At 39.4% G+C, this 23,195-nt stretch overlaps 1 protein-coding gene across 7 annotated transcripts in view; it reads left to right on the forward strand.

The window, feature by feature from the left end:
• Positions 1 to 23,195, forward strand: part of NPHP1 (nephrocystin 1) — a 59,511-nt gene that overhangs the window by 13,141 nt on the left and 23,175 nt on the right. For 3 of the 7 annotated variants that reach the window (XM_081253551.1, XM_081253554.1, XM_081253555.1), the window contains 7 exons: positions 4,221 to 4,371; positions 4,685 to 4,786; positions 8,602 to 8,702; positions 9,028 to 9,070; positions 10,045 to 10,132; positions 11,622 to 11,716; positions 13,896 to 14,024. In XM_081253551.1, coding sequence (XP_081109677.1) covers positions 4,221 to 4,371; positions 4,685 to 4,786; positions 8,602 to 8,702; positions 9,028 to 9,070; positions 10,045 to 10,132; positions 11,622 to 11,716; positions 13,896 to 14,024 — 709 coding nt within the window. Of the gene's footprint in view, positions 1 to 4,205; positions 4,372 to 4,684; positions 4,787 to 8,601; positions 8,703 to 9,027; positions 9,071 to 10,044; positions 10,133 to 11,621; positions 11,717 to 13,895; positions 14,025 to 23,195 lie in introns of all 7 variants that reach the window. The other 4 variants (XM_081253549.1, XM_081253552.1, XM_081253550.1 and 1 more) reach the window with 2 other exon arrangements.

Here is a 23,195-nt window from a genome sequence, read left to right on the forward strand (position 1 = left end):
AATGTTTGACTCAGAATAAAGTCATATATAGATAAAAACAAATGGCAGTAACAGTACAATTAGTCAACATTTATTTATTGTGTATAGTAGAAAGTGTGAGATCCCATGAGAGATGTAAAGAAGTAGAAGCCATAATCTCTGCTCTCAGGTAATTTATAAGCTAGCTGGGGAAATAAAACAGAGATCGGAAAAGCTAAATAAACAGATGTTAGAAAATAAGGATCGGGCTTCCCTGGTGGTGCAGTGGTTAAGAATCCGCCTGCCAATGCAGGGGACACGGGTTCAAGCCCTGGTCTGGGAAGATCCCACATGCCACGGAGCAACTAAGCCCGTGTGCCACAACTACTGAGCCTGTGCTCTAGAGCCCACGAGCCACAACTACTGAGCCCGCGTGCCACAACTACTGAAGCCTGCACGCCTAGAGCCTGTGCTCCGCAACAAGAGAAGCCACTGCAATGAGAAGCCCGCGCACTACAACGAAGAGTAGCCCCCGCTTGCCACAACTAGAGAAAGCCCACGAGCAGCAACAAAGACCCAACATAGCCAAAAATAAATAAATAAATAAATATATTTAAAAATTTTTTTAAAAGAAAATAAGGACCATGCCTTTAATGTCAGTGTTGATGTGTAAAAAGAAAATTATTTGGATTATTTGGATTGTTATACAGCCAACAACCCTATAATTCATGCCTGAAGAAATCTTAACACACTTATTTTCTCCATTAGGGCACATCACAGCCTTCTTGTGCTTGGGAACACTACACAGCATTTCAGCAGTATGTTTGGGGGCCATTTAAAACAGCATAGCTAGGTTACAAGTAAAAGATTGGAAAAAGGTATTCCATGTTAACCCTGACCAAAACAAAGGTGATGCAGCTATAGTAGTATCAGGCAGAGAAGACTTTAAGGTCAAAAGTAATTTAATAGATAAATACATCTTATAATAATAATAAAATAATAAAATACATCTTATAATAATAATAAATAATAATAATAATTTTTTATAAATAATAAAAAATAATGCATCTTATAATTTTAAAAAATAAAAATACATCTTATAATAATAAAAATAATAATCTTATAAAATAAATAATAATATATCTTATAATAATAAATTCAATAGAAAAAAATTATCCCTAATGTGTAGACACCTAATAACATAGCTTTGCAGTGTATAATGTAAAAATTGTTAGCACTGAAGGAGAGCTATATAATCCACAAACCTTAACCACCTTTACCTAATTAAAAATATGTTTGTAGAATGTTGTATCCAACTAGATAATATACCTCTCTTCCAAGTGCATGTGTAATGTTAACCAAAATGAATCATAATGGACCATAAACCAATTGTCAACAAATGTCAAAGGACTGAAATCATGTAGTGTGTAGTCTGATGACTTGGAATTACATTAAAACTCAGTGACAATCTAAAACTAATACAATGGTATATGTCAATTATATATCAATTTTTTTTTAAACTCAAATGACAGAAAAATAACTAAAAATCTCCAGATGTTTGCAAATTAAGTCACATACTTCTATGTAACCTAGGGGTCAAAGAAAATATTACAATGGAAATCTTAAAATATTTTGAATGATAATAAAATACAACTGGGGGCTGCAGCTAAAGCAGCATTTAGAGGGAAATTTATGACTTTAAATGCATAGTTTAGAAAAGTTGAAAATTAATTACTGAAGTTTCCAACCTAAGAAGCCAGAATAAGAATAACAAATTAAACCCAAGAAAAATAGAAGTAAGGAAATAATAAAGAACAGAAGACAGTGAATAATAAACAGACATACAGTAGATAAAATCAATAAACCAATAGTTGGTTCTTTGGAAAAGTTAATTAAATGGGTAAATTCCAAGCAAGACTGATTAAGAAAAGAGAAAGAGAAGTAAAACAGCAACAATAAAACAGGGAAGAAAACTAATCACTACAGAGTCTACAGAAATTAAAAAGATACTATGAAGATACTATGAACATCTTAATGCCAATAAATTTGAAAATTTAGATAAAATAAGTTCCTTGAAAAATAAAATGTACTCAATTTACACAAGATAAATAGAAAATCTTAATAATACTACCAAAATATCTACTAAAGTTGAATATATAATTAAAACCTTTCCACAGAATAAACCCTCAGGTTGCTTCACTGATAAATTTCTGCATTTAAGTAAGAAATAATACCAGTATTATAAAATCTTTCTAGAGAATTGAAAAAGAAACATTTCCCAGATCATTTCATGAGTGCTAGATAACTTCAATATCAAAACCTGATGAGTATTATAAGAAAAATACAAGGCCTTCATGAATGAATGCACAAACTCAATATAAAATATTAGCAAATAGAATCCAGGGCATATAAAAATGACAGTACATCATGACTAAGTGGGATTTATTCTAGAATGCAAGGTTAATTTAACATTGAAAAATCACTAATTGAAATTTACTGTATTAGCATAATAAAGAAGAGCCATTTGGGTCTATTTGGCTAGTTTTATGGTTAGCAATGTCCATTTGCATCAACGTATTGTTATCCCATTTTATTTTTTTATTTTTTATTTTTAAAAATTTATTTCATTTATTTATTTTTGGCTGTGTTGGCTCTTCGTTGCTGCGTGTGGGCTTTCTCTAGTTGTGGCAAGTGGGGGTTACTCTTTGTTGCAGTGCGTGGGTTTCTCATTGTGGTGGCTTCTCTTGTTGTGGAGCACGGGCTCTAGAGCACAGGCTTAGTAGTTGTGGCACACAGGCTTAGTTGCTCCATGGCATGTGGGATCTTCCCGGACCAGGGCTCGAACCCGTGTCCCCTGCATTGGCAGGTGGACTCTCAACCACTGCACCACCAGGGAAGCCCCTGTTATCCCATTTTAAAGATAAGCTTCTCTAATGTAAGCGTTAGGAGAGCAAAGACCTCTATTTTGTTCATTGTTACACCCCTAGCACATAGTGTCTGTCACACAGTAGGTGCCCAGTAAATGCTGCATGTTGAATGAATAAATAAAGCTCAGGGAGACTTAACGACTTATCCAAGCTAGTATTTTAGCTCCTCTCTCTTCCCTCCTCAGTATCTTTCCCAAACACCTTTCTCTTCATCCCTAATTCTTAGTTTAAACTGTTTCATGTCTCACTTTTAACAGCCATCTTTGTCTTTAGCCCTTCTTCCAATCCCTTGCCCACGTGACACCTGATCATCTTCCTGAAGTGAAGATCAGATCATGCCTTTCCCTTCATTTTTAGGGAATACCTTTAGAGATAAAGCTCACATGGGCTGCGTTCTGCTCACCTCTTTTCAATCTCATCTCTTGCTTATTTCTCCCAAGCCTCGTCCTACCACTCATGAGCTACTTGAAGTTCCCTGATCTTGAGCCTCCTTTCTCCACTCCCTTCCTTACCTTTCTACTCCCCTTTTACCTGATTAATTCCAATTCATCCCTCAAGACCTAATTCTAAGCCTTTCTGACCCCCACCCATGCAGTCGAAGTTAGGTGTCCCTCTTGTGTGCTTCCTTGGTATCCTGTGTTTACCTCTATTGCAGTATCTGTTGAACTATATAGTACTTATCCGTCTGATAGATTGTTTCATTGTCCTCCTTGAGGACAGGGAATTGTGTCTCATTTATCTCTGTATCTACTGTGTCTGACATGGAACCTGACATATATCATCATCATCATCATCATCATCGCCGACTTTTATTGAAAGCCTGCAGACACTGTTGTAAACACTTTGCAAGTTTGTAACTCCTCTCATCTTCATGATGACCTTATGAGGCAGGTTCTATTATTATCTCCACTTTACCAATGAGAAATGGGGAGATTAAAAGAAACCTATCCAAGGTCACTCAATGAGAAGGAGATAGAACCAGAACTTAAACTCAGAGCCCGTGCTCTAATCACTGTACAGTAATGCTCAAGCAGCATCTGCTGAATGGATGAATCCAAGATTTCAGTGCAAGTCTCTTGGCCTCAAGTCCAGCACATGCTTCACCAGGTCACATACGTTCCTCAGATATATTAACTCCTCATCACTCTCAGTTCCTCGGTCACATATTCTTTGCTAGATGGTAGAAACTGTTAGTTGCACTTTCCCTTTATTCCCTTTATTTGCCACTTCCAAATATAGGCCAGTTCTATATGTAGGAGTTATACTCGTACTCAATCTGGATCTGTTCTTATACGTTATTTCAGGTGACCCTTGTCAAAGAATTATTTTTTGCAGAACTGGGGCGCTTACTGAAGGAGAGGACGATGACAGTTCTGCTGAAGAAGATGATGATGATGATGATGATGATGATGAAGAGGCCACAAGTGGAGAATACATTGCTGTCGGAGATTTTACGGCTCAGCAAGTCGGAGACCTTACATTTAAGGTAGTAGAAACAGACTGCAAGCTAACCGAAGGATAAATTTTCATACCTAACATAGTAAGAAAACTCTACCTGTATCCCTGGATTAGATATTCCTGATACTAACTTTTTAAAGACTCAATCTGTTTAAATAAAATAAGTGATAATTAAGATTTGCAAGCGGTAGTCAGGCAAAATTCTGTTATCAAAGTTACCTGGTAGTAAAATGGTAAAAAGAGTAGATGCTCTTCTGTTTTTGAAAATAGTTTTCATGTTGATAATTCTGAATTTAGGGGTAAATTTTAATTTAAAAATTTTTACTTTTATTTTCTTTAAGAAAGGGGAAATTCTCCTTATAATTGAAAAAAACCCTGATGGTTGGTGGATGGCTAAGAATGCCAAAGGAAACAAAGGTCTTATTCCCAGAACGTACTTGGAGGTTAGTCTTTTTTGTTTATTCTTTCCTTTTTCTTCTTCAAGACATTTTTTCATTTATAAGAAAACACTAAGATGTAGTCTTTGATCAATTGACTAGTGAATGAGTTAAGATATAGAATTTGCCTCAATTTTAGAAGGACAGAGCATGGGAAAAACACTGTGTGTTATAGTTCTGGGGACCTGTGAAGTGCTCTTATGTAGCTGAGCCCTAGAATGTTATCCCACAATGAAGATGTTCTGTGGATTAATGTTGATCATAAAAATTAATAGGTATTTATTATTTGTTGTGAGACAAAACCACAGTTAACTTTGTGTTAACTTCCAAAGATATATGATCCTTTACTAAGATGTGGACATACTATATATGCATGTTTATGGCCTATTTCTTTCACATTTCATAATATAGCATGGTCATTTTCTGTGCCAATATATATAGATCAGTGCTGTCCAATAGAAATATAATGCAAACCACAAGTATATAAATTTGTTATAAAGCAAAAAAATAAATAAATAATAAATAGCACTTTCCTCTTTGCAAAAAAAAAAAAAAAAACCACAAGTATAATTTAAAATTTTATAGTAATGACACTGAGCTGTCTTGTTTTTCTTCACACCACTTCTAACACCAACTGTGTGTTTCTTTTCTGACACCAAATACATGTTGTTTTTCCACACTGATTCTTTGAAACCAACCAGGTATCCACAATTCAGTTCAGTTCTGACACTAGCTCCTGGAGTTAGCACAGACCTCCACAAGGTAAGGGCTCAGTCCCGCAAGACTGCCCCACTTCAGATGCCAGTCGCAAGTCCCCGGGGCTAGCTGTGCTTCTGAGTGACCGGCTCTAAACTTGGAAGTTCCCACACCTTTCCTCAGGTTCAATAATTTGCTAGAGGGACCCACAGATCTCAGGAAACACCTCACTTTTGCTTCCCAGTTCATTATAAAGGATATAGTTCAGGAACAGCCAAATGGAAGAGGTGCACAGGACAAGGTATTGGGAGAGGGAGGGAGTGGGACCTGGTTCTTCCATGTGCTCCTGGAGCCACCCTGCCAGCACTTCAAGTGATGGCCAACCCAGAAGCTCCCTAAACACTGTCTTTTAGGGGTTTTTTGGAGGTTTCATTACATAGACACGATTGATCGAATCATTGGTCATCGGTGATTAAATTCAATCTCTAGCTCCTTTTCCCTCCCTGAAGGTGAGGGGGTGAGTGGCATCAAAAGTTTCCACCTTCTAATCACTGGTTCCTCTGGCCACCAGCACCCACCCCTCCCCAAGCCATGACCTCATGAGCATAAACTCAAGTATGTTTGAAAGGGGCTTGTTACGAATAACAAAAGACACTCCCAGTCACTCAGGAAATTCTAAGAATTTTAGGAACTCTGTGCCAAGGACTGGGCGTAAAGACCAAATGTGTATTTTTATTATACCACACACATTTTTTTAAAGTAAACGGAAACAGGTGACATTATTAATTTTTAAAAACATTAATTTGTTTATTTTTGGCTGTGTTGGGTCTTCATTGCTGCATGCAGGCTTTCTTTAGTTGTGGTGAGCGGGGGCTACTCTTCATTGCAGTGTGCGGGCTTCTCATTGCGGTGGCTTCTCTTGTTGCGGAGCACGGGCTCTAGGCGCGCAGGCTCCAGTAGTTGTGGCACACGGGCTCAGTAGTTGTGGCTTGCGGGCTCTAGAGCGCAGGCTCAGTAGTTGTGGCGCACGAGCTTAGTTGCTCCGCGGTATGTGGGATCTTCCCAGACCAGGACTCGAACCCGTGTCCCCTGCATTGGCAGGCAGATTCTTAACCACTGCTCCACCAGGGAAGCCCGGTGGCATTATTTTTAATAATTTATTTTATCCAGTATATTAAACATTATCTCATTTCAACATATAATCAATATTTTTAAATCCTTTCTTTTTTTTTTTTTTTTATGGTATGCGGGCCTCTCACTGTCGTGGCCTCTCCCGTTGCGGACCACAGGCTCCGGACGCACAGGCCCAGCGGCCATGGCTCATGGGCCCAGCCGCTCCGCGGCATGTGGGATCCTCCCGGACCGGGGCACGAACCCGCGTCCCCTGCATCGGCAGGCGGACTCTCAACCATTGCGCCACCAGGGAAGCCCCTCTTTCTTTTTTTTTAATGCTAAGTCTTCAAATTCTAGTGTGTATTTTACACTTAAATAGCACATCTCAGTTTAGACTGGTCACATTTCAAGTATCAGTAGGCACAGGTGGTGAGTGCCTGCCCTATTGCCCAGCTCAGTTCTGGGTCATCTGTTTCAATGGTAGCATAGTATTCCAGTCTCATTTAGATGGACATTTAGGTTTCCAACCTATAATAACTATAAATGACATTGCAAAGAAGGTAAGATTAGCTTCCGCTATGAATTACAGAAGAGCTCCAAAATAGTGGCCTAAATAAGGTAGAAGCATATTTCTCTTGTGTGTGGAGGAAGTGTGGAGATGGGCAATCAAGGAATGGTAAGGCCCTATCTAATATTTTACCCTGTGGGTAGGTGTGAGCAGCTCTTCCTAGGGTTGTTATCTCTTTAGCTTAGGTTGGCTGCTAGATCTTTCGTTATTAACAATTCCAAGCAGTGAAAGAGGAAAGGGGAAGAAGAAGTCAAAAGGCATGAGTTGCCGTCTTTTAAAGGTTTCTTGGAAGTTACACAAAAAGCTTCCAGTTATATCTCCTTGGCCAGAATTTAGTTTCTTGACAACACCTAGCTGCAAGGAGGGCTTGGAAAATGTAGTCTTTTGGCTGATTCATTGCTATATTCAGGGATTCTGTTAGAAAAGAAGACACTGTGTTGTGATCAGTCTGCCCATATACCTTGTAGACTGTCTGGTTATTCCCCTTAAATAAATTCCTAAATGCTCATTGCTGGTGCAAAGGGTTTACACCTTTGTATTTTGATTGAATTTGCCATTTTTCCTTTTAGCAAAGTTATGCCTATTTGGACTCCCATCTCCAGCAGCCGAGAGTGCTTGCTTGTCTACACATTTGCCAGTGATGGTTGTCATCAATCTTTTTGCCATTGTGATAGACCAAAAAAAACCCCAAAAAGCTCATTATTGTTTTTTATTTGCACTTATTGTACTGCTAGTGAGGTTGAGCATGATTTCATTTGCTTTATGACCATTTCTATTTCTTCTTTGTAAATTGCCTTTTCAGTTCATTTTTCTAAGGATTTTTGAAAATTGTATTGATTTATAAGAGTTTTTGTAATATCTTGATAATAAGGATATCAACCCTTAGAAACTTGTGGCAGATATCTTCTTGGTTGACTTTCACCCATGTTTTATTTTTTATGTAGTTAAATCAAAGTTCCATGGTTTTGGTATCATGACTGGAAAGGGCTTTCGAATCTCAAGATTATTTTCTTCGGGGACTTCCCTGGAGGTCCAGTGGTTAAGACTCCACACTTCCACTGCAGGGCGCACGGGTTTGATCCCTGGTTTGGGAACTAAGATCCACATGCCATGTGGCGTGGCCAAAAAAAAGAGAAAAAAAAAGATTATTTTCTTCTAACACTTCTATAGTTCTTTTTGCTTTTTTGTCTTTTCTTCTTCTTTTTTTTCATTTGAATATGTCCCATCTGGCATTTATTTTTATTAAACTTGTTCTCTACCTCTGTCATTGTAATTTTTTCATATAGTGACATTATCAACCATGTATTGAAATCTTTTTCCACTGATTTTTTATATGCCCATCATATACTAAATCCCTATCTACACTTGAGCCTTTTTGAAAGTACGTTTATTGGTTGATTTTTGCATTAGGTAAAAAGTCCTTCATATTTCAATAATTTTTCAGCCCTATAATAAAGAAGAAGGCCAGGAGTCTAGTGAAGAAGGCAGTGAAGAAGACCTAGAGGTAGGGGGTGAAACGGCAGAAGGAACAGAAGTTACACAAAGGTAAAAAGGTGTGAGGGGACATCAAAGTAGGTTTAGGGAACATTTTGTTTATTTTTACTATTATAAGTAATTCAAGAATTTCTTGAAATGGAAACAGCTTATAGTTTGGGAGCAGGGCTTTTCATATTACTGTTTGCTTAAGATCATTACAACTTTAACTTGGTGATTATTGTTAGCACATGATATTATGCTTAGTTTCAGGTAGACTCTTTTAGGTTTTCAGAAGTTACAATTATATACTTTGTTCTTTGATTAATGAAATTCGCTAATTGAGCGAATAGGCATAACCTTTCTGTATACTCACCTAGCTACCGTTTCTCCCTAGAACCGATTCTCATTGGAGTGCTGTCCGAAAAGCCATCTCAGAGGTTGGTATCTCCTGTCTTATTAATGATGTCTCGTTTTGTTACCTAATAACTCTGATAAGAGTTCAGATTCAAAACAGGATGGAAACTTTAAATGAAAGCATTGGATCTTAAGCAGGATACAGATCATGGAATGCACAGAGCATTAAAACGTATTTCTGGTTTAGTAAGCCTATGCCTGTGAGGGCTTGGAAATGTCTCTCGTTGATTCTGCTTGAATTTTCTATCATTTGGGTAAAGACAGTTGTTAAATTTTGTTAATATTTAAAAATTCCAAAAAGCTCAAATAAGTAAGAAACTTGGGACTTCCCTTGTGGTCCAGTGGTTGAGACTCCACACTTCCAATGTAGGGGGCATGGGTTTGATCCCTGGTTGGGGAACTAAGACATGCCTCAGGGCGCAACCAAAAAAAAAGAAAAAGTAAGAAACTATCAATAATCCTATCATTTAAAAAGTTGCATAACAAAATGAAAATCCACTCCTTCCATAAGTAATCATCACTAACCATTTAGTAAATATATTCTTTCTGCCTTTTTTACCCTACTTATCACTTACATGGACATGCACGTGTGCGCACGCGTGTGTGTGTGAGTGTGTGTATGTACATATAGTGTACAAAAAAGCCATTAATTCTTCAGTGCATATCAGTTTACGATATCAACTCATCTGTGACATGGCCGTACTTTGTGGAGCAGGACAGGCCATTTTGATGGGGGCCATGCAGGAAGCAACAGGTCTGGAGCACAGAGCTCAGCCCCCTGGGCACTGCATGGGGCTTAGGTCCTCAGGAAAGGCCAGGATTCAGCAATGGCGTCTTCTCAGGAATTGGGGGTTAAATTGCTATATTCTTCCGCTAAAGTCTGTACATTTGTATTTTTCTTTCGGGGGTTGTAGTTGCTATAGTGATAAAGAGAGAGTATCCTAGAGGTGAGGAAACATGAATTAAACCAAGCAAATTTTTGTTTTACTCTCTTCAGCAGATTAACACCGTCGACGTATTGACTACGATGGGAGCTATTCCTGCTGGGTTCAGGCCTTCCACCCTCTTCCAGCTTCTGGAGGAAGGTAACAGGTGTCCATCCGCCACCACAGACTTTTAGTTAAGCGGTCACGGTTTACATCTCATTTTTCTGGCACAGCCAAAGCAAGTCATTGAAAAAGATGTAACATCTCACATCTCTTGGATGCTCATCTTTTCCTTCATCTTGCCTGTGAAGGAGGAAGGAGCCCTGATCCTATCAGAGGCCAAGCCCCCTTCCTTTATTTCAAAAACATGACTCTTTGATCAACCCTTTCCTGTGTCTTCAGCCTGCTCTCCCCTGCCCCACTGGCTGATTCCCTCATCAGCAGTCCTAGCAAACCTAAAACCTCCCACCTTTACGGACCAGCTCCCCGCAGCCCTGTCCCATTCTGGATGAAGCCTCCCTTTCTCTGCTTTTCCTCACAGTGAGACTTTTCCAAAGAGTTTTCCCTATTCGCTGTTTCTGTTTCCTTATTCATTCTTGGATTGCCCCGTACTTGGCAACATTTGTTCATAAGCTCATTTTAAAGAGGAATAATGCTGTGGGGAGGCTCCCTTGTATACCCTGAGCTGCTGAGTCATCTGTGGAGGGGCTGCTTTGAGGCTTCTCTGTTGGGAAGCTCTTCTCAGCCCTCGCTGAACACCCAGCTCCTTCTCATGCTTTGTTTTATTTTTTTTTAATTATAAATCTCTTTTTATTTATTTATTTATCTATTTATTATTATTATTCTTTTGGGCTGTGCTGCGCAGCTTGTGGGATCTTAGTTCCCCCACCAGGGATCAAACCCGGGCCCTCGTGGAGTCCTAACCACTGGACCGCCAGGGAATTCCCCGCTTCTCATGCTTTGGGTCTCAGGGTACATTCCCAGAGTCACCTTCCATGTAGGCCCTCCTACTCCCATTCACTTGAGCACCCTTTATAAGTCTAAGTCAGCTTATAATTATTTTGTCTTTTGTCTACTTATTTTTCATAACTCTTTCCCCCACTGAAGTGTAAGCTAATGAGGGCAGGGGCCATATTTCTCTGATTCACGTTTATGTTTCCAGCTCCCAGCATAGCACCTGGCAGAGTAGGAACTCAAAAATGAGTTCTTGGGTGAGTAAATGATTTTGTAATAGGTATTCGTCATGACACAAGTATGGAAGAACAGTATTAAAATGCTCTTGTGTTAAGAAGTAAAATTAATGATTATATACTTTTTCTAAAATATCTAAAAAGTGTTCACAGATTTTCTGCATTTTACAAAAATATTTGAATGGATCATCTTCATCCTGGGGCATGTTACTGGCCTAAAAGCCTTTAAGGTCTTTCCTGAAGCCACTTTAAGATCAGCTCTCATGTGCTTCTATCCTTACGTTTCCTGCTGTTGCTCTTATCTCTGTTGGTATGTCTGTCTTAGGAAGCAAGTTGCTAGTAAACAGCTTGGCATTTTCGACGTCTGTTTCCTAAGTCTGTACCATAACATCATGAATTTGGGGTTTTGAATTTCATTCGTTCTTTGTAATAAAATAAAGGAACACTTATTTTTGCAGGGAATCAATTTCGAGCAAGTTACTTCTTACAACCAGAGCTCACTACTTCACAACTGGCCTTCAGAGATCTAATGTGGGATGCTAAAACGGGCTCTGTAAGTATGGTTACTGTCAGTAAAATTATAAATTTTCCAGATTTTGTCATGGTTGCAAATATACAGGTAACGTAAATTGATTAACGCGTTATAAAAAAACAAAAAACAATTGTCTCTGTATTGTAATTTCGAAACACTTAGCGACAGTTTCATAGCTGAGACAAAACTTGGGTCTGTTACCTTGACTTTTTCTTGTTTCTCTTCTCCACTGCTTTCTTCTCCCATTGTTACAAAGGAAATAATACTAGGTATCAGTCTTAATCATTCGTTGCCTCAATTTTTTCATCTGTAAAAAGGGAAAAATAGTAATAATACTTCCGACATAGGGTTATTATGAGAATTGCACTGAATGTGTGAAGGGCTTAGAACAGGGCCTGACCCGTGATGATAACTTAGTAAATGTTAGCCAGTATCATCATTATTAGTGGTAGTAGTAATATTATTTTAATTAAATAGGAATGAGGAACTTGGCAGTACTTTCTGATTATATTTTGTGGGGAGCGTGGAGTGAAGGATTACTGGTCTCCCCCTTATGTGAAGTAGGAAATGCTCTTGACGTTTAATTCTCCTCTTCTCCTCCTTAGAAGGTATAAAGTGCATTTGAGCCCCTCACTCCCCTGCCTGTTTACCTTCTGCTTTTTCTCCCTTGCTCCCCCAGAGCCTCAGGGAAGAATAAGAGAACCCAGTGTGGTCAGGTTTTCTGGGGAGGGGCGGTGCAGCATTGTCGTGCTCTTTTCCTTCTCAACCCGAGCAGTGCCTGGAATCTTTTTTTAGCATTAAATATCTCCTATTGCAAGTTTACAAATATGTTATATTTGGTGTGTGTAGTATACTAGTACTGAATAAAAGGCATTTAATTTTGTGAACTTGTCCCCAGAGAGCTCAATTGTCAGCTCTCATTTCTTAAATTGAAAAGGTGACAAACTGTTAAACATGGTCTGATTTTTTTCAGTGATATGTTATTTAACTGGAAAGGCCCAGGACCATAAAGCAGAATGTTAAGAAGTGAAGATGTTCTTAAATAAAAAAAAAAACTAGAATGCCAGTTTTTTTAATTGACATTCTGAATTATCTTGTGAAGTAGAACTGAATAACTACATCCAATGGTCAGTGCGTTCTCTCTGTCAAAACATCTTGATAAGAAGCCAGGGAACAATGTAGATAAATGCTTGGAATTGAAACAAGGAGGAGCTAGCTGGATAATATTAACGCCAGGTGTCACAGGTCTCTATGCTGTGGTGACCTTCTATGGGGACCTGCCTTATGTAAGAAGGAGCTGTAAGAACGAACCTGGAATACAGTTGATTCCATGGTCAGGTCATTCTTCTTCCCTGATCGTACTGACTGTTCTTTTCATCACAATTTTTGTGTATTTAAGAAAAAAATGCAAAATTTTAAAAAAGATTTATTTATTATTTATTTATTTTTGACGGTGTCAGGTTTTAGTTGTGGCATGCGGGAGGTTCGTTGCGGCACTCAGGCCTCTCTCTAGTTGTGGCGTGCGGGTTTTCTCTTCTCTAGTTGTGGCATGCGGGGTCCAGAGCGCGTGGGCGCTGTAGTTTGTGGCCCGCGGGCTCTCTCGTTGAGGCGCGCAAGCTCAGTAGTTGTGGCACGCGGGCTTAGTTGCCCTGCGGCATGTGGGATCTTAGTTCCCTGACCAGGGATCAAACCCACGTCCCCTGCATTGTAAGGTGGATTCTTTACCACTGGGCCACCAGGGAAGTCCCAAAAGCAAATATTTTAAATATAAATATTTATGAAAATTTTAACTGAAGTTTTGGGTTAAACTAACAGACTATTGAAACTTTTCTTGTGTGTGTATGTTGTGTGCAAAATTTATTCTTTTGTTCTTTTTTATTCTATATGCATTTTCTTAAGCATTTACAAAAGGTGCTTTGAAAATGAATTTGTCTTATAAGTCATAAAAGTAAACCTTCCAGGGCTTCCCTGGTGGCACAGTGGTTGAGAGTCCGCCTGCCGATGCAGGGGGCACGGGTTCGTGCCCTGGTCCGGGAAGATCCCACATGCCACGGAGCGGCTGGGCTCGTGGGCCATGGCCACTGGGCCTGCGCGTCCAGAGCCTGTGCTCTGCAACGGGAGAGGCCATAACAGTGAGAGGCCTGCGTACCGCAAAAAAAAAAAAAAAGTAAACCTTCCTCATAACTAATTTTTCTCTCAGATTAGGTCAAGACCAAGTCATGTTTCCTTGATTCTGACCCTCTGGAGCTGTAAGATGATTCCTCTTCCAGGAGTGAGCATCCAGGTTCTGAGCAGACACGTGCGCTTCTGTCTGTTTGATGGCAATAAGGTGAGCTTGCTGAGGAGTTAAACCAGTTCCCACGATATGTTAATGCCACATATTAACCGCATACTGCACAGGGTCTGTCTGTCTCTTTCTCCCTCTCAACCTCTCTCTCTCTCCGTGTGTGTATATATAAGTATCTATATAAAATAATGTGTGGTAGAGTGCAAACTACATGTGTTCTGATGACACAGACTTAACTCCTGGCTCTTTCAGTTGCTAAGTGTGTGATATTTATACATCACAGTTAACGCCTCTGAGCCTTAGATTTTTCACTTACAAAAAGGTACTGATGCCTACCTTCTAGTATTGTATACAGTTCAGGTTTGAAGGTTAGAGTATTGCATTTTTGACAGGTGTACACACCTGTTTAACCAACATCCCAGTCAACATATGGAGCATTACCATCACCTGACAAAGTTGCCTTGTGTCCTTTTCCATTCTGTTCCTCTCTGATTCCTAAGAGAATATTTTTTACCCAGTACCAAAAAATTTGAATAACTCTTAATTAATTGATTTATGAGATACAGATGAAACAGTGCTTGGATGGAACTTTATGACTTTAATTGTGTACACTAGACAAGAAGAAAGATTTTTAAATCAGTGATCTAAGCTCGAACTCAAGAGCCTAGAAAAGGAAGAGTGAGTCAACCCCCAAGGAAGTAGAATGGAGGAAATAATAAAGAGGAGAAATTACTGAAACAGGAAATAAGAGAAAACCAGAAAAGGCAAAGTTTATTCTTTGAAAAGATTAATAAAATTGAGAGATGCCTAGTAAGACTGATCAAGAAATTTTAAAAGAGAGAAAGAAAGAAAACAAATGATTGTTGCCGAAACTCTGCCTCTGTTCACCGGTGCCAAATAGAAACACGGAAACAGAGTTCTGGGTGAAGTAGAAAAGAAGAGCTTTATTGCTTTGCCAGGCAAAGGGGGCCACAGTAGGCTAATGCCCTCAGAACTGTGTGCTCCACCCTGGAGCAGGTAGTGAATCGTGTTACAGCGCTCAAGGAGCAGAGAGTGATCGGCTCATGGACATTCTCCTGACTGGCTGGTGGTGAGGTGATTGGGAGTCAACGTCATCAACCTCCTGGTTCCAACCAATCTGGGGTCTGCGTGCCTGTGGGCAACACACAGTTAAGTTCTCCCACCTGGGGGGGGTTTCAGTATCTGCAAAACAGCTCACAGAACATGGCTCAGAATATTATCTATAGCCCTTGAGGAAGAACTAAAGGTCCTTGACTTTGTTTAATGGCTAAAGTATTATTATTTTGTCTTGCTTGACTGTTTCCCTTTCTTTCTGCATTTTTTCACTTCTCTGATTAAATTTATGCTTTGAGTAAAGTTTTTCTACAGACAAAAGGCAGGCGGAGGACAGGGGTGGGGCTCTTTTCTGGGAAGGCCTCATAGGGTCCTGCTTGGTTATGTGGTCACCATCTGACATGAAAATGGAGACCTCAGCACAGATCCTGCACACATTAAAGGGATAAGCAGGGGATATTGTAAACAACTTTATGGCAGTAAATTTGATGACATCAATTAACAGATAAATTCTTTGAAAACCATAACTTAATGAAACTGACACAAGAAGAAATAGAACAACTTGAATGACCCCTGTTAAAGAAATTGAAACAGTAATTAAAAATCTTCCAGTAAAGAAGACTCCAGACCCAGCTGATTTCACTGGTGGATTCCTCCAAACAATTTAAGGAAGAAATAATACCAATAGTACACAAACTTCCAAAGAATACATAAAGAGGAAATGCTTCCCATCTCATTTCATGAGGCCAGGAAAAAACATGATACCAAAATTTGACGAGATATTACAAAAAAGAAAAATTACAAGACCAGTATTCCTCATGAATATATAAACTAAAATCTTAAACAAAATATGAGCAAATTGAATCTAGCCATGTATAAAAAAGGACAATATATTATGACTAACTGGGGTTTATTCCAGGAATTCAAATGTACGCACCTGTGTAACCAATATTTAACATTTGAAAATAGATTATTGTAATTTGCCATATTAACAGAACTAAAGAAGAAAAATCACCTGATCATCTCAATAGATGCGGAAAAAGCAGTTGACAAATTTTGACACCCATTTATGATTTTTAAAAAGTTCTCACCAAACTAAGAACAGAAGGGAACTTCAAATTGGTAAAGGGCAACAAGAGAAAACTGAAGCACAGCTACTAGCATCATCATACTTAATGTGAAATATTGCATACTTTTCCCCTACGGTCAGGAACGTTTCAAGGATATCCAAGAAATAAAAAGATAACTCAGGTTTTTTTAATTGACAAAAGACTTGAACAGGCACTTAAAGAAAGAAAATATGGGGACTTCCCTGGTGGTGCAGTGGTTAAGAATCCGCCTGCCAATGCAGGGGACATGGGTTCAAGCCCTGGTCTGGGAAGATCCCACATGCATCGGAGCAACTAAGCCTGTGTGCCACAACTACTGAGCCTGTGCTCTAGAGCCTGTGAGCCACAGCTACTGAGCCTGCACGCCACAACTACTGAAGCCCGCATGCCTACAGCCCGTGCTCTGCAACAAGAGAAGCCACCGCAATGAGAAACCCACACACTGCAACGAAGAGTAGCTCCCGCTTGCCGTAACTAGAGAAAGCCCACGTGCAGCAACAAAGACCCAGTGCAGCCAAAAATTAATTAATTAATTAATTTTTTTTAAGGTATAGTACAGATGTTTAAAAAAAAGGAAGAAAATATGACAAACCAATGAACCTATAAAAAGATACACAACATATAATAAGTCATCCAGGAAATGCAAATTAAAACCAGAATGAGAGAGAGCCAACCATAGGCTATGCTTGAGAAACCACCTTAAACATAACAATATAGGCAGGTTAGAAGTAGAAGGATGGAAAAAGATACACCATTCAAAACATATTAATATCAGACAAAGTATACTTCAGAAGAAGGAAAATTACCGGGAATAAAGTGGTACATTACACGATAAAATGGACAATTCACCAAGAAGATGTAACAATCTGAAATGTCTATACACCTAACATCAGAGCTTCAAAATACATGCAGTAAAAATGGATAGAACTGAAAGGAGAAATGGGCAAAGCCACAATCATAATTGGAGACTTTAATACTTCTCTCTACAGTATTGTAGAACAAGTAGACAGAAAATTAGTAAGAATTAAGAGAACAGAATAGCACCATGAACAAACTGGATCTAATTAACATTTGTACAACAGTTCACCCCCAAAGAGGAAAATACACATTCTTTTTAGTGCGTATGGAACATTCTTCAAAATAGATGATCCTGAGCAGATTTAGAAGAATTGAAGTCATACAATGTACGGTCTTTGATCACATGTGATTGAATTAGAAATCAGAAACAGAAAGATAACTGGAAAAATCCTTAAATACTTAGAAATTAAACAACAGATTTCTCAAGAATCAATGGGTTAAAAGAAAATTTCAAGGGAAATTAGGAAATATTTTGAACCGAGCAAAAAGATGAAAATGCAGTATAATATTTGTGGGATGTTAGCGAAAGCATTGCTTAGAGGGAAATTTGTAGCACCAGAAAAGAATTCTATTATGGGGAGGGGGAAGGGTAAGCTGTGACAAAGTGAGAGAGTGGCATGGACATATATACACTACCAAATGTAAAATAGATAGCTAGTGGGAAGCAGCCGCATAGCACAGGGAGATCAGCTCGGGTGCTTTGTGACCAGCTAGAGGGGTGGGATAGGGAGGGTGGGAGGGAGGGAGACGGAAGAGGGAAGAGATATGGGAACATATGTATATGTATAGCTGATTCACTTTGTTATAAAGCAGAAACTAACACACCATTGTAAAGCAATTATACTCCAATAAAGATGTTAAAAAAAAAAAAGAATTCTCAATACCATAGTCTACCTCTTGAGGGGGTGATGCTTGCCTTGAGATCTGAGGGGTGAACAGGCCATAAGGAGATGAAGAGAAAAGGGGACAAGGGGAGCGTGTACCTGGCTGAAGGAGCAGCACAGGCCAGGGCCCTGACAGGAAAGGACTCGGGAAAGGGATCCAAGGGGGCTGAGTGGGGGCAGCAAGAGGAAGTGTAGGAGGGGATGAAGCAGGAGATACAGCGTAAGACGTTGTAAGCCATGATGTAGGGAGTTTCGTCTTTACCCTAAAAGCGGGGAAAGTCATTGGAGGTAGGACATGACTTAGATGTACATTTGGGGATGATTTCTGGCTCCTCTCTGGAGATGGATTGAAGGCGGGCGGGAGTCAGAGGGATCTGAGTAGATCACTTGGGGGCTATGTCACAGTGTGGTGGTCAAAGGGCAGCAAGTGTCGCCTCAAGAAAACGAAATCTGGAGCCATTTTGCCTGGAATTAACCCTGGCTCTGCCAGCTGGGTGTGGGACGCTGACCAAATGACTCGACCTTGCTCTCTGTCTCATGTGCATCCCTTAGGGTCGATGTGAGGACTAAATGAGTTAATGTAAGTGAAGCACTTAGACCAATATATGGAACATCAAAAGTTGACCAGATGAGAGATGACGATGGTAACTTAGATTAGGGAAGTGGAGATGAGAGCTGTGGCCGGAGGGATATTTAGGAGGCAAAACCCAACACCCTTTGGTTGGTGGTGGGTTGGATGTGGCAGGTGAGGGAGAGTGGGACGCCAAGCATGACACTAGGTCTTTGACTTCCACATCTGGGTGGATGGTGGTGACGTGCAGTGAGATAGAGAACACTGATAGATATCTTTCCTGCTGCTGAGTGTACTTCTAACTCGCAGCATGAGGAAGGTGCCTTTCTTTCATCTGCACTGGGGGTAAATAAATGAACTTGTGTTACTGTAAGGATCTTTCCTTCTACATGCTCTACACAAGATCACTGCCAAAAACGAGCCAGTAGGCGTCGCCAGTGACCAAGAAAGGATGAATTGCCTTCTTTTTCCCAGATCTGGTTCCATACTTTATGCTGTACCTCTCGCTATTCTCATACATGACAACATAAAACAAAGATTAGAATTTTATTTTGAATAATATATCAAAATAGTAGAAGTTCTTGTATATAAAAATAATAGAAGTTAGTTTATGAAACAAATTTATGCCAAATTTTCCAAGTTGAGGAGTTAGAGAACATATTTAATAGTTACATACTCATGCTATTTACTTAAGAATACTTTTTTTTTTTTTTGCGGTACGCGGGCCTCTCACTGTTGTGGCCTCTCCCGTTGCGGAGCACAGGCTCCGGACACGCAGGCTCAGCGGCCATGGCTCACGGGCCCAGCTGCTCCGCGGCATGTGGGATCTTCCTGGACCGGGGCATGAACCCGTGTACCCTGCATCGGCAGGCGGACTCTCAACCACTGCGTCACCAGGGAAGCCCAAGAATACTTCTTTAATAAGCCTAAGCCAAGTTACAAATAAAAAGCGTTATTACTAAAACTAGTTAATGAGACACTACGTCCAATAATGACTGAGTAAACTCTTCTCCAAATAACTTGCCCAGTGATGAGAACTGTAAATTCTGAGTAATATATGAAAGGCAACTCCCTCAGGGCTCTGAAAAGCATCCCAAAGCAGGCAGGTCCTGGAGGGGCATCTTTAACTCTTGAGTCTGCTGTTTTATTTCTTCTCTTTGTTCACTCTTTTTCATTCCTCTGTTTTATTTTTTTCTGTCTTCCTATGTGTTACCTGAACATTTTTTAGAACTCCATTCTGAATTGTCTGCCGTGCTGTTGAGCGAATCTCTTTGTATAACTTTTGGTATGACTTTATACCTACATAACTTCCCACAGTTGGCTAGTGTCAACATTCCAGTTGAAGTGACATGTAGAAACCTTACCTCCCTTTAAACCTCTTTACCCGCCCTGCTTTCTAATTGTCTTAAATATCTCCTCTACATACATTGAGAACCACATCACACAGTGTTATAATTTTCCTTCAACCGTCAAGCATAATTTAGAAAACTTAAGAGAAACCTCCTCATATTTACCCTTGTTTTTACTCTTTCCACTGTTCTTCCTTCCTTCCTGATATTCAGAGATTTCTGTTATCATGTTTTTTCTATTTAGAGAACTTCCTTTAACCATTCTTTTAGGGTAGGTCTGCAGGCTACAAATTCTCTTAGTTTTTCTTTATCTGAGAATGCCTGTTTCCCCTTTATTCCTAAGGGATATTTTCACTAGCTATACAATTCTAGGTTGGCAATTCTTTTCTTTAAGCACTCAAAAAATATCGTTCCATTTCCTTCTGGCCTCTGTCTGATGAGAATTGGTTTTTCCCTATGGGTGAATCTAGGTGGTGGTTCCCTCTCACTGCTTTCAAGATATCGTGTTTAGTTTTTAGAAGTTTATGTACTTTGTCATGGATTTCTTGGGTTTAACCTGTTTAGGGTTTTCTCAGCTTTTTAAACCATAGGTTTATGTCTTTTGCCAAATTTGGGGATTTTTCAGCCATTATTTTCTCAAATACTTTTCCAGCTCCAAACTCCCCTCTCCTCTGGGACTCCGATGACATGAATGTTAGTTAGATCTTTTGTTATAATCCCACAGGTTCCTGAGGCTCTGGTCATTTTTTCCCATCTATTCTATCTCAGTTGTTCAGACTGCATAGTTTCTGTTTTCCTATCTTCAAGTTCACTGATTCTTTTCTCTCTTTTCTATACTGTGGTTGAGTCTATTCAGTGACTTGTGTAGGTATGTGTGTATGTCTGTTTTTAATCTTGGTTATTGTATTTTTCAGTTCTAGAATTTCCATTAGGGTCTCCTTTATCTTTCATTTTTTTGTTGAGATGTCCTTATTTCTTTCTTGAGACTTTGTATTTCTTTCTATGTTTTAAATTTCTGTTAAGCATCTCCATAGTTGTTTATTGAAACATTTTTAGATGGCTGCTTTAAAATGCTTGTCAAATAATTCCAATATCTGTGTCATCTCAGTATTGGTATCTTTTGATACCAGTCTCATTCATGTTGAGATTTTCCTGGTACTTGGAATAATGAATGATTTTTTTCTTTTTTTTTTATTGTATCCTGGACATTTTGAGTGTTGGGAGTCTCTGGATCTTAATAAGTTTAACTTCTATTTTAGCAGGCCTCTGACACTATTACTGCTAGGTGAGAATGGAAGTCCAGATTCCCCACTTGGCCTCTGCCCACACCCCTGGGGGTAGATGTGCCTCCTTACTTTTGGGCCCTAATGGAAGTTCAGGCTCCTCTCTAGGCCTCCAGAGACAGCACTCACTGTGTCATTCCTCAGGACCTATGACCCCTAGTCAGCCCACTTTCCTGTCTCCATTCTGAACATTACAAGAAGATAAAAAAATAAGGTTACTGAATTTCATTGTGTTAAATTTTCGATCAAAAAAAGAACTGTGAACAAATGATGAACTCTAGCTAATGATATGCATGCTAATGTATTTAGAGGAAAGTTTACTTATGTCTGCAAGTTTGCAGTGTATCAAAAAATTATACACTGCAATTGATGGATGAATTGATGGATGGACAGAAGACATATGTGGTAACGCAAGTATAGTAAAATATTGATGGCAGAATCTAGGTGATAAGCTTATGGGTGTTCACTATAAGTTTCTTTTAACTTGTCTGATATATTTGACACATTTCATAATTAACCACCATTGTATGTTTCATCCTTAAAAATTGATTGAAAACCCTTAAGAACTCAGTAAGAAATAATACATCAAGTAATCGTATTAGTTTTGCCAATAATAAAAGAAATAGAAAAGAAGTGTAAATCTCACATTTAGACTCTTATCTTAGAACATTACAATCTTCCAATTTGTTTATTCTTTTCCTTTTACATGTACTTTATACCACAATCTGACTTTTACTGGAATTAGCAATATTTGTTAAATTAGTAACTATTTCAAATACATAGAAACATGAAGAAAAAAGCATAACAGCTACCCATGGCCTTGTCACTTAGTTCTATTGAAGCCTTTCAGTTTGCAATATGTAAATGTTTAGCCTACCTACTTAGCTGTAGATTATTCTCATAAATCTAAACTCTGTGTTTCTTTCTCCTAACACACCAAAGATACTGACATGCTTTAGCTACCTACGGCCCCATCTTGTCATCGTTGCCTAGAAGTTTTTTGGGTTTTTTTTTAATGCAAACAAATCTGTTTTTTTAAAAACAATAAATATGTAATTATGTATAGTGACATATTTTGTTAATATCTATGCTCAGGGTTGTTTCTTGTATTGTAAGTATTTGATTTCTTCGTGTGTCCTTAGAAGCACATTTTATGCAGAAGATATTTTACCCTTCCCCCGCCAGCCAAGCCCCACCAATCTAATGGTGTTGTGGTTGCTACCACCAATACTACCCCCACCTCCAAACTCCAGTCCAGAACCAGATCTTACAGTGAAGTTTACTGTTCTTGATCTAAGGTGATGTCAGGGACATCAGCGATTCACTTAAAGGTTCACTTGTTTACTTGGTTCTGATCCTGGTGTCACAGCTCCATGTTTGTCCTCCTTCCTGCTTAGGCTCTTTACTTCCTATGAGGAGGAGGGTTGGCCACCATCTTTCTTCCATCCTACTGGCTTCAAGCAATAAGGCTGTCTCTGTTCCTCTATCATGTGTTGAGTACCATCTGCCTCTGTAACATACAAATCCGGCTCCTTGTCACCACATCCCGCTCTAGACTCAGAGCCCAGGAGACCCCCAGTTTTAGTCTCGCCCTGTTCTTTGTTTTTCTCTTCTGTTTATGGGCCACTGAAATATTCCTCTCACTTTTGAGTCCTCCTCTGTCTTTTTAAGTGTCACTGCTTTATGTTTGGAGCAGAACAGCTGTGTTGAAGCATAAATTCATCTTGAGCAGAAGTCCTCATGCCTTCTTTGGTTTGTTTGTTTTTAAAATATTTATTTATGTATTTGGCTGCTCCGGGTCTTGGTTGCAGCACACGGGATGTTCGTTGCGGCACGTGGGATCTTTTAGTTGCGGCATGCGGAATATTTAGTTGTGGCATGCGGGGTCTAGTTCCCTGACAAGGGACCGAACCCGGGCACCCTGCATTGGGAGCGTGGAGTCTTAACTGCTGGACCACCTGGGAAGTCCCCCTTATGCATTCTTGATGCCGTTTGCTAAGTGGAAAAATCTCTAAAATTTTGAATCCTTGATTATTTCATCCTTATGCTCTGAGCCAGTCATTCACCCTCTCTCGGGGCAGTTTT

This window comes from Mesoplodon bidens, assembly GCF_964165515.1.
Source record: "Mesoplodon bidens genome assembly, chromosome: 14".
Lineage (NCBI taxonomy): Eukaryota > Metazoa > Chordata > Mammalia > Artiodactyla > Ziphiidae > Mesoplodon > Mesoplodon bidens.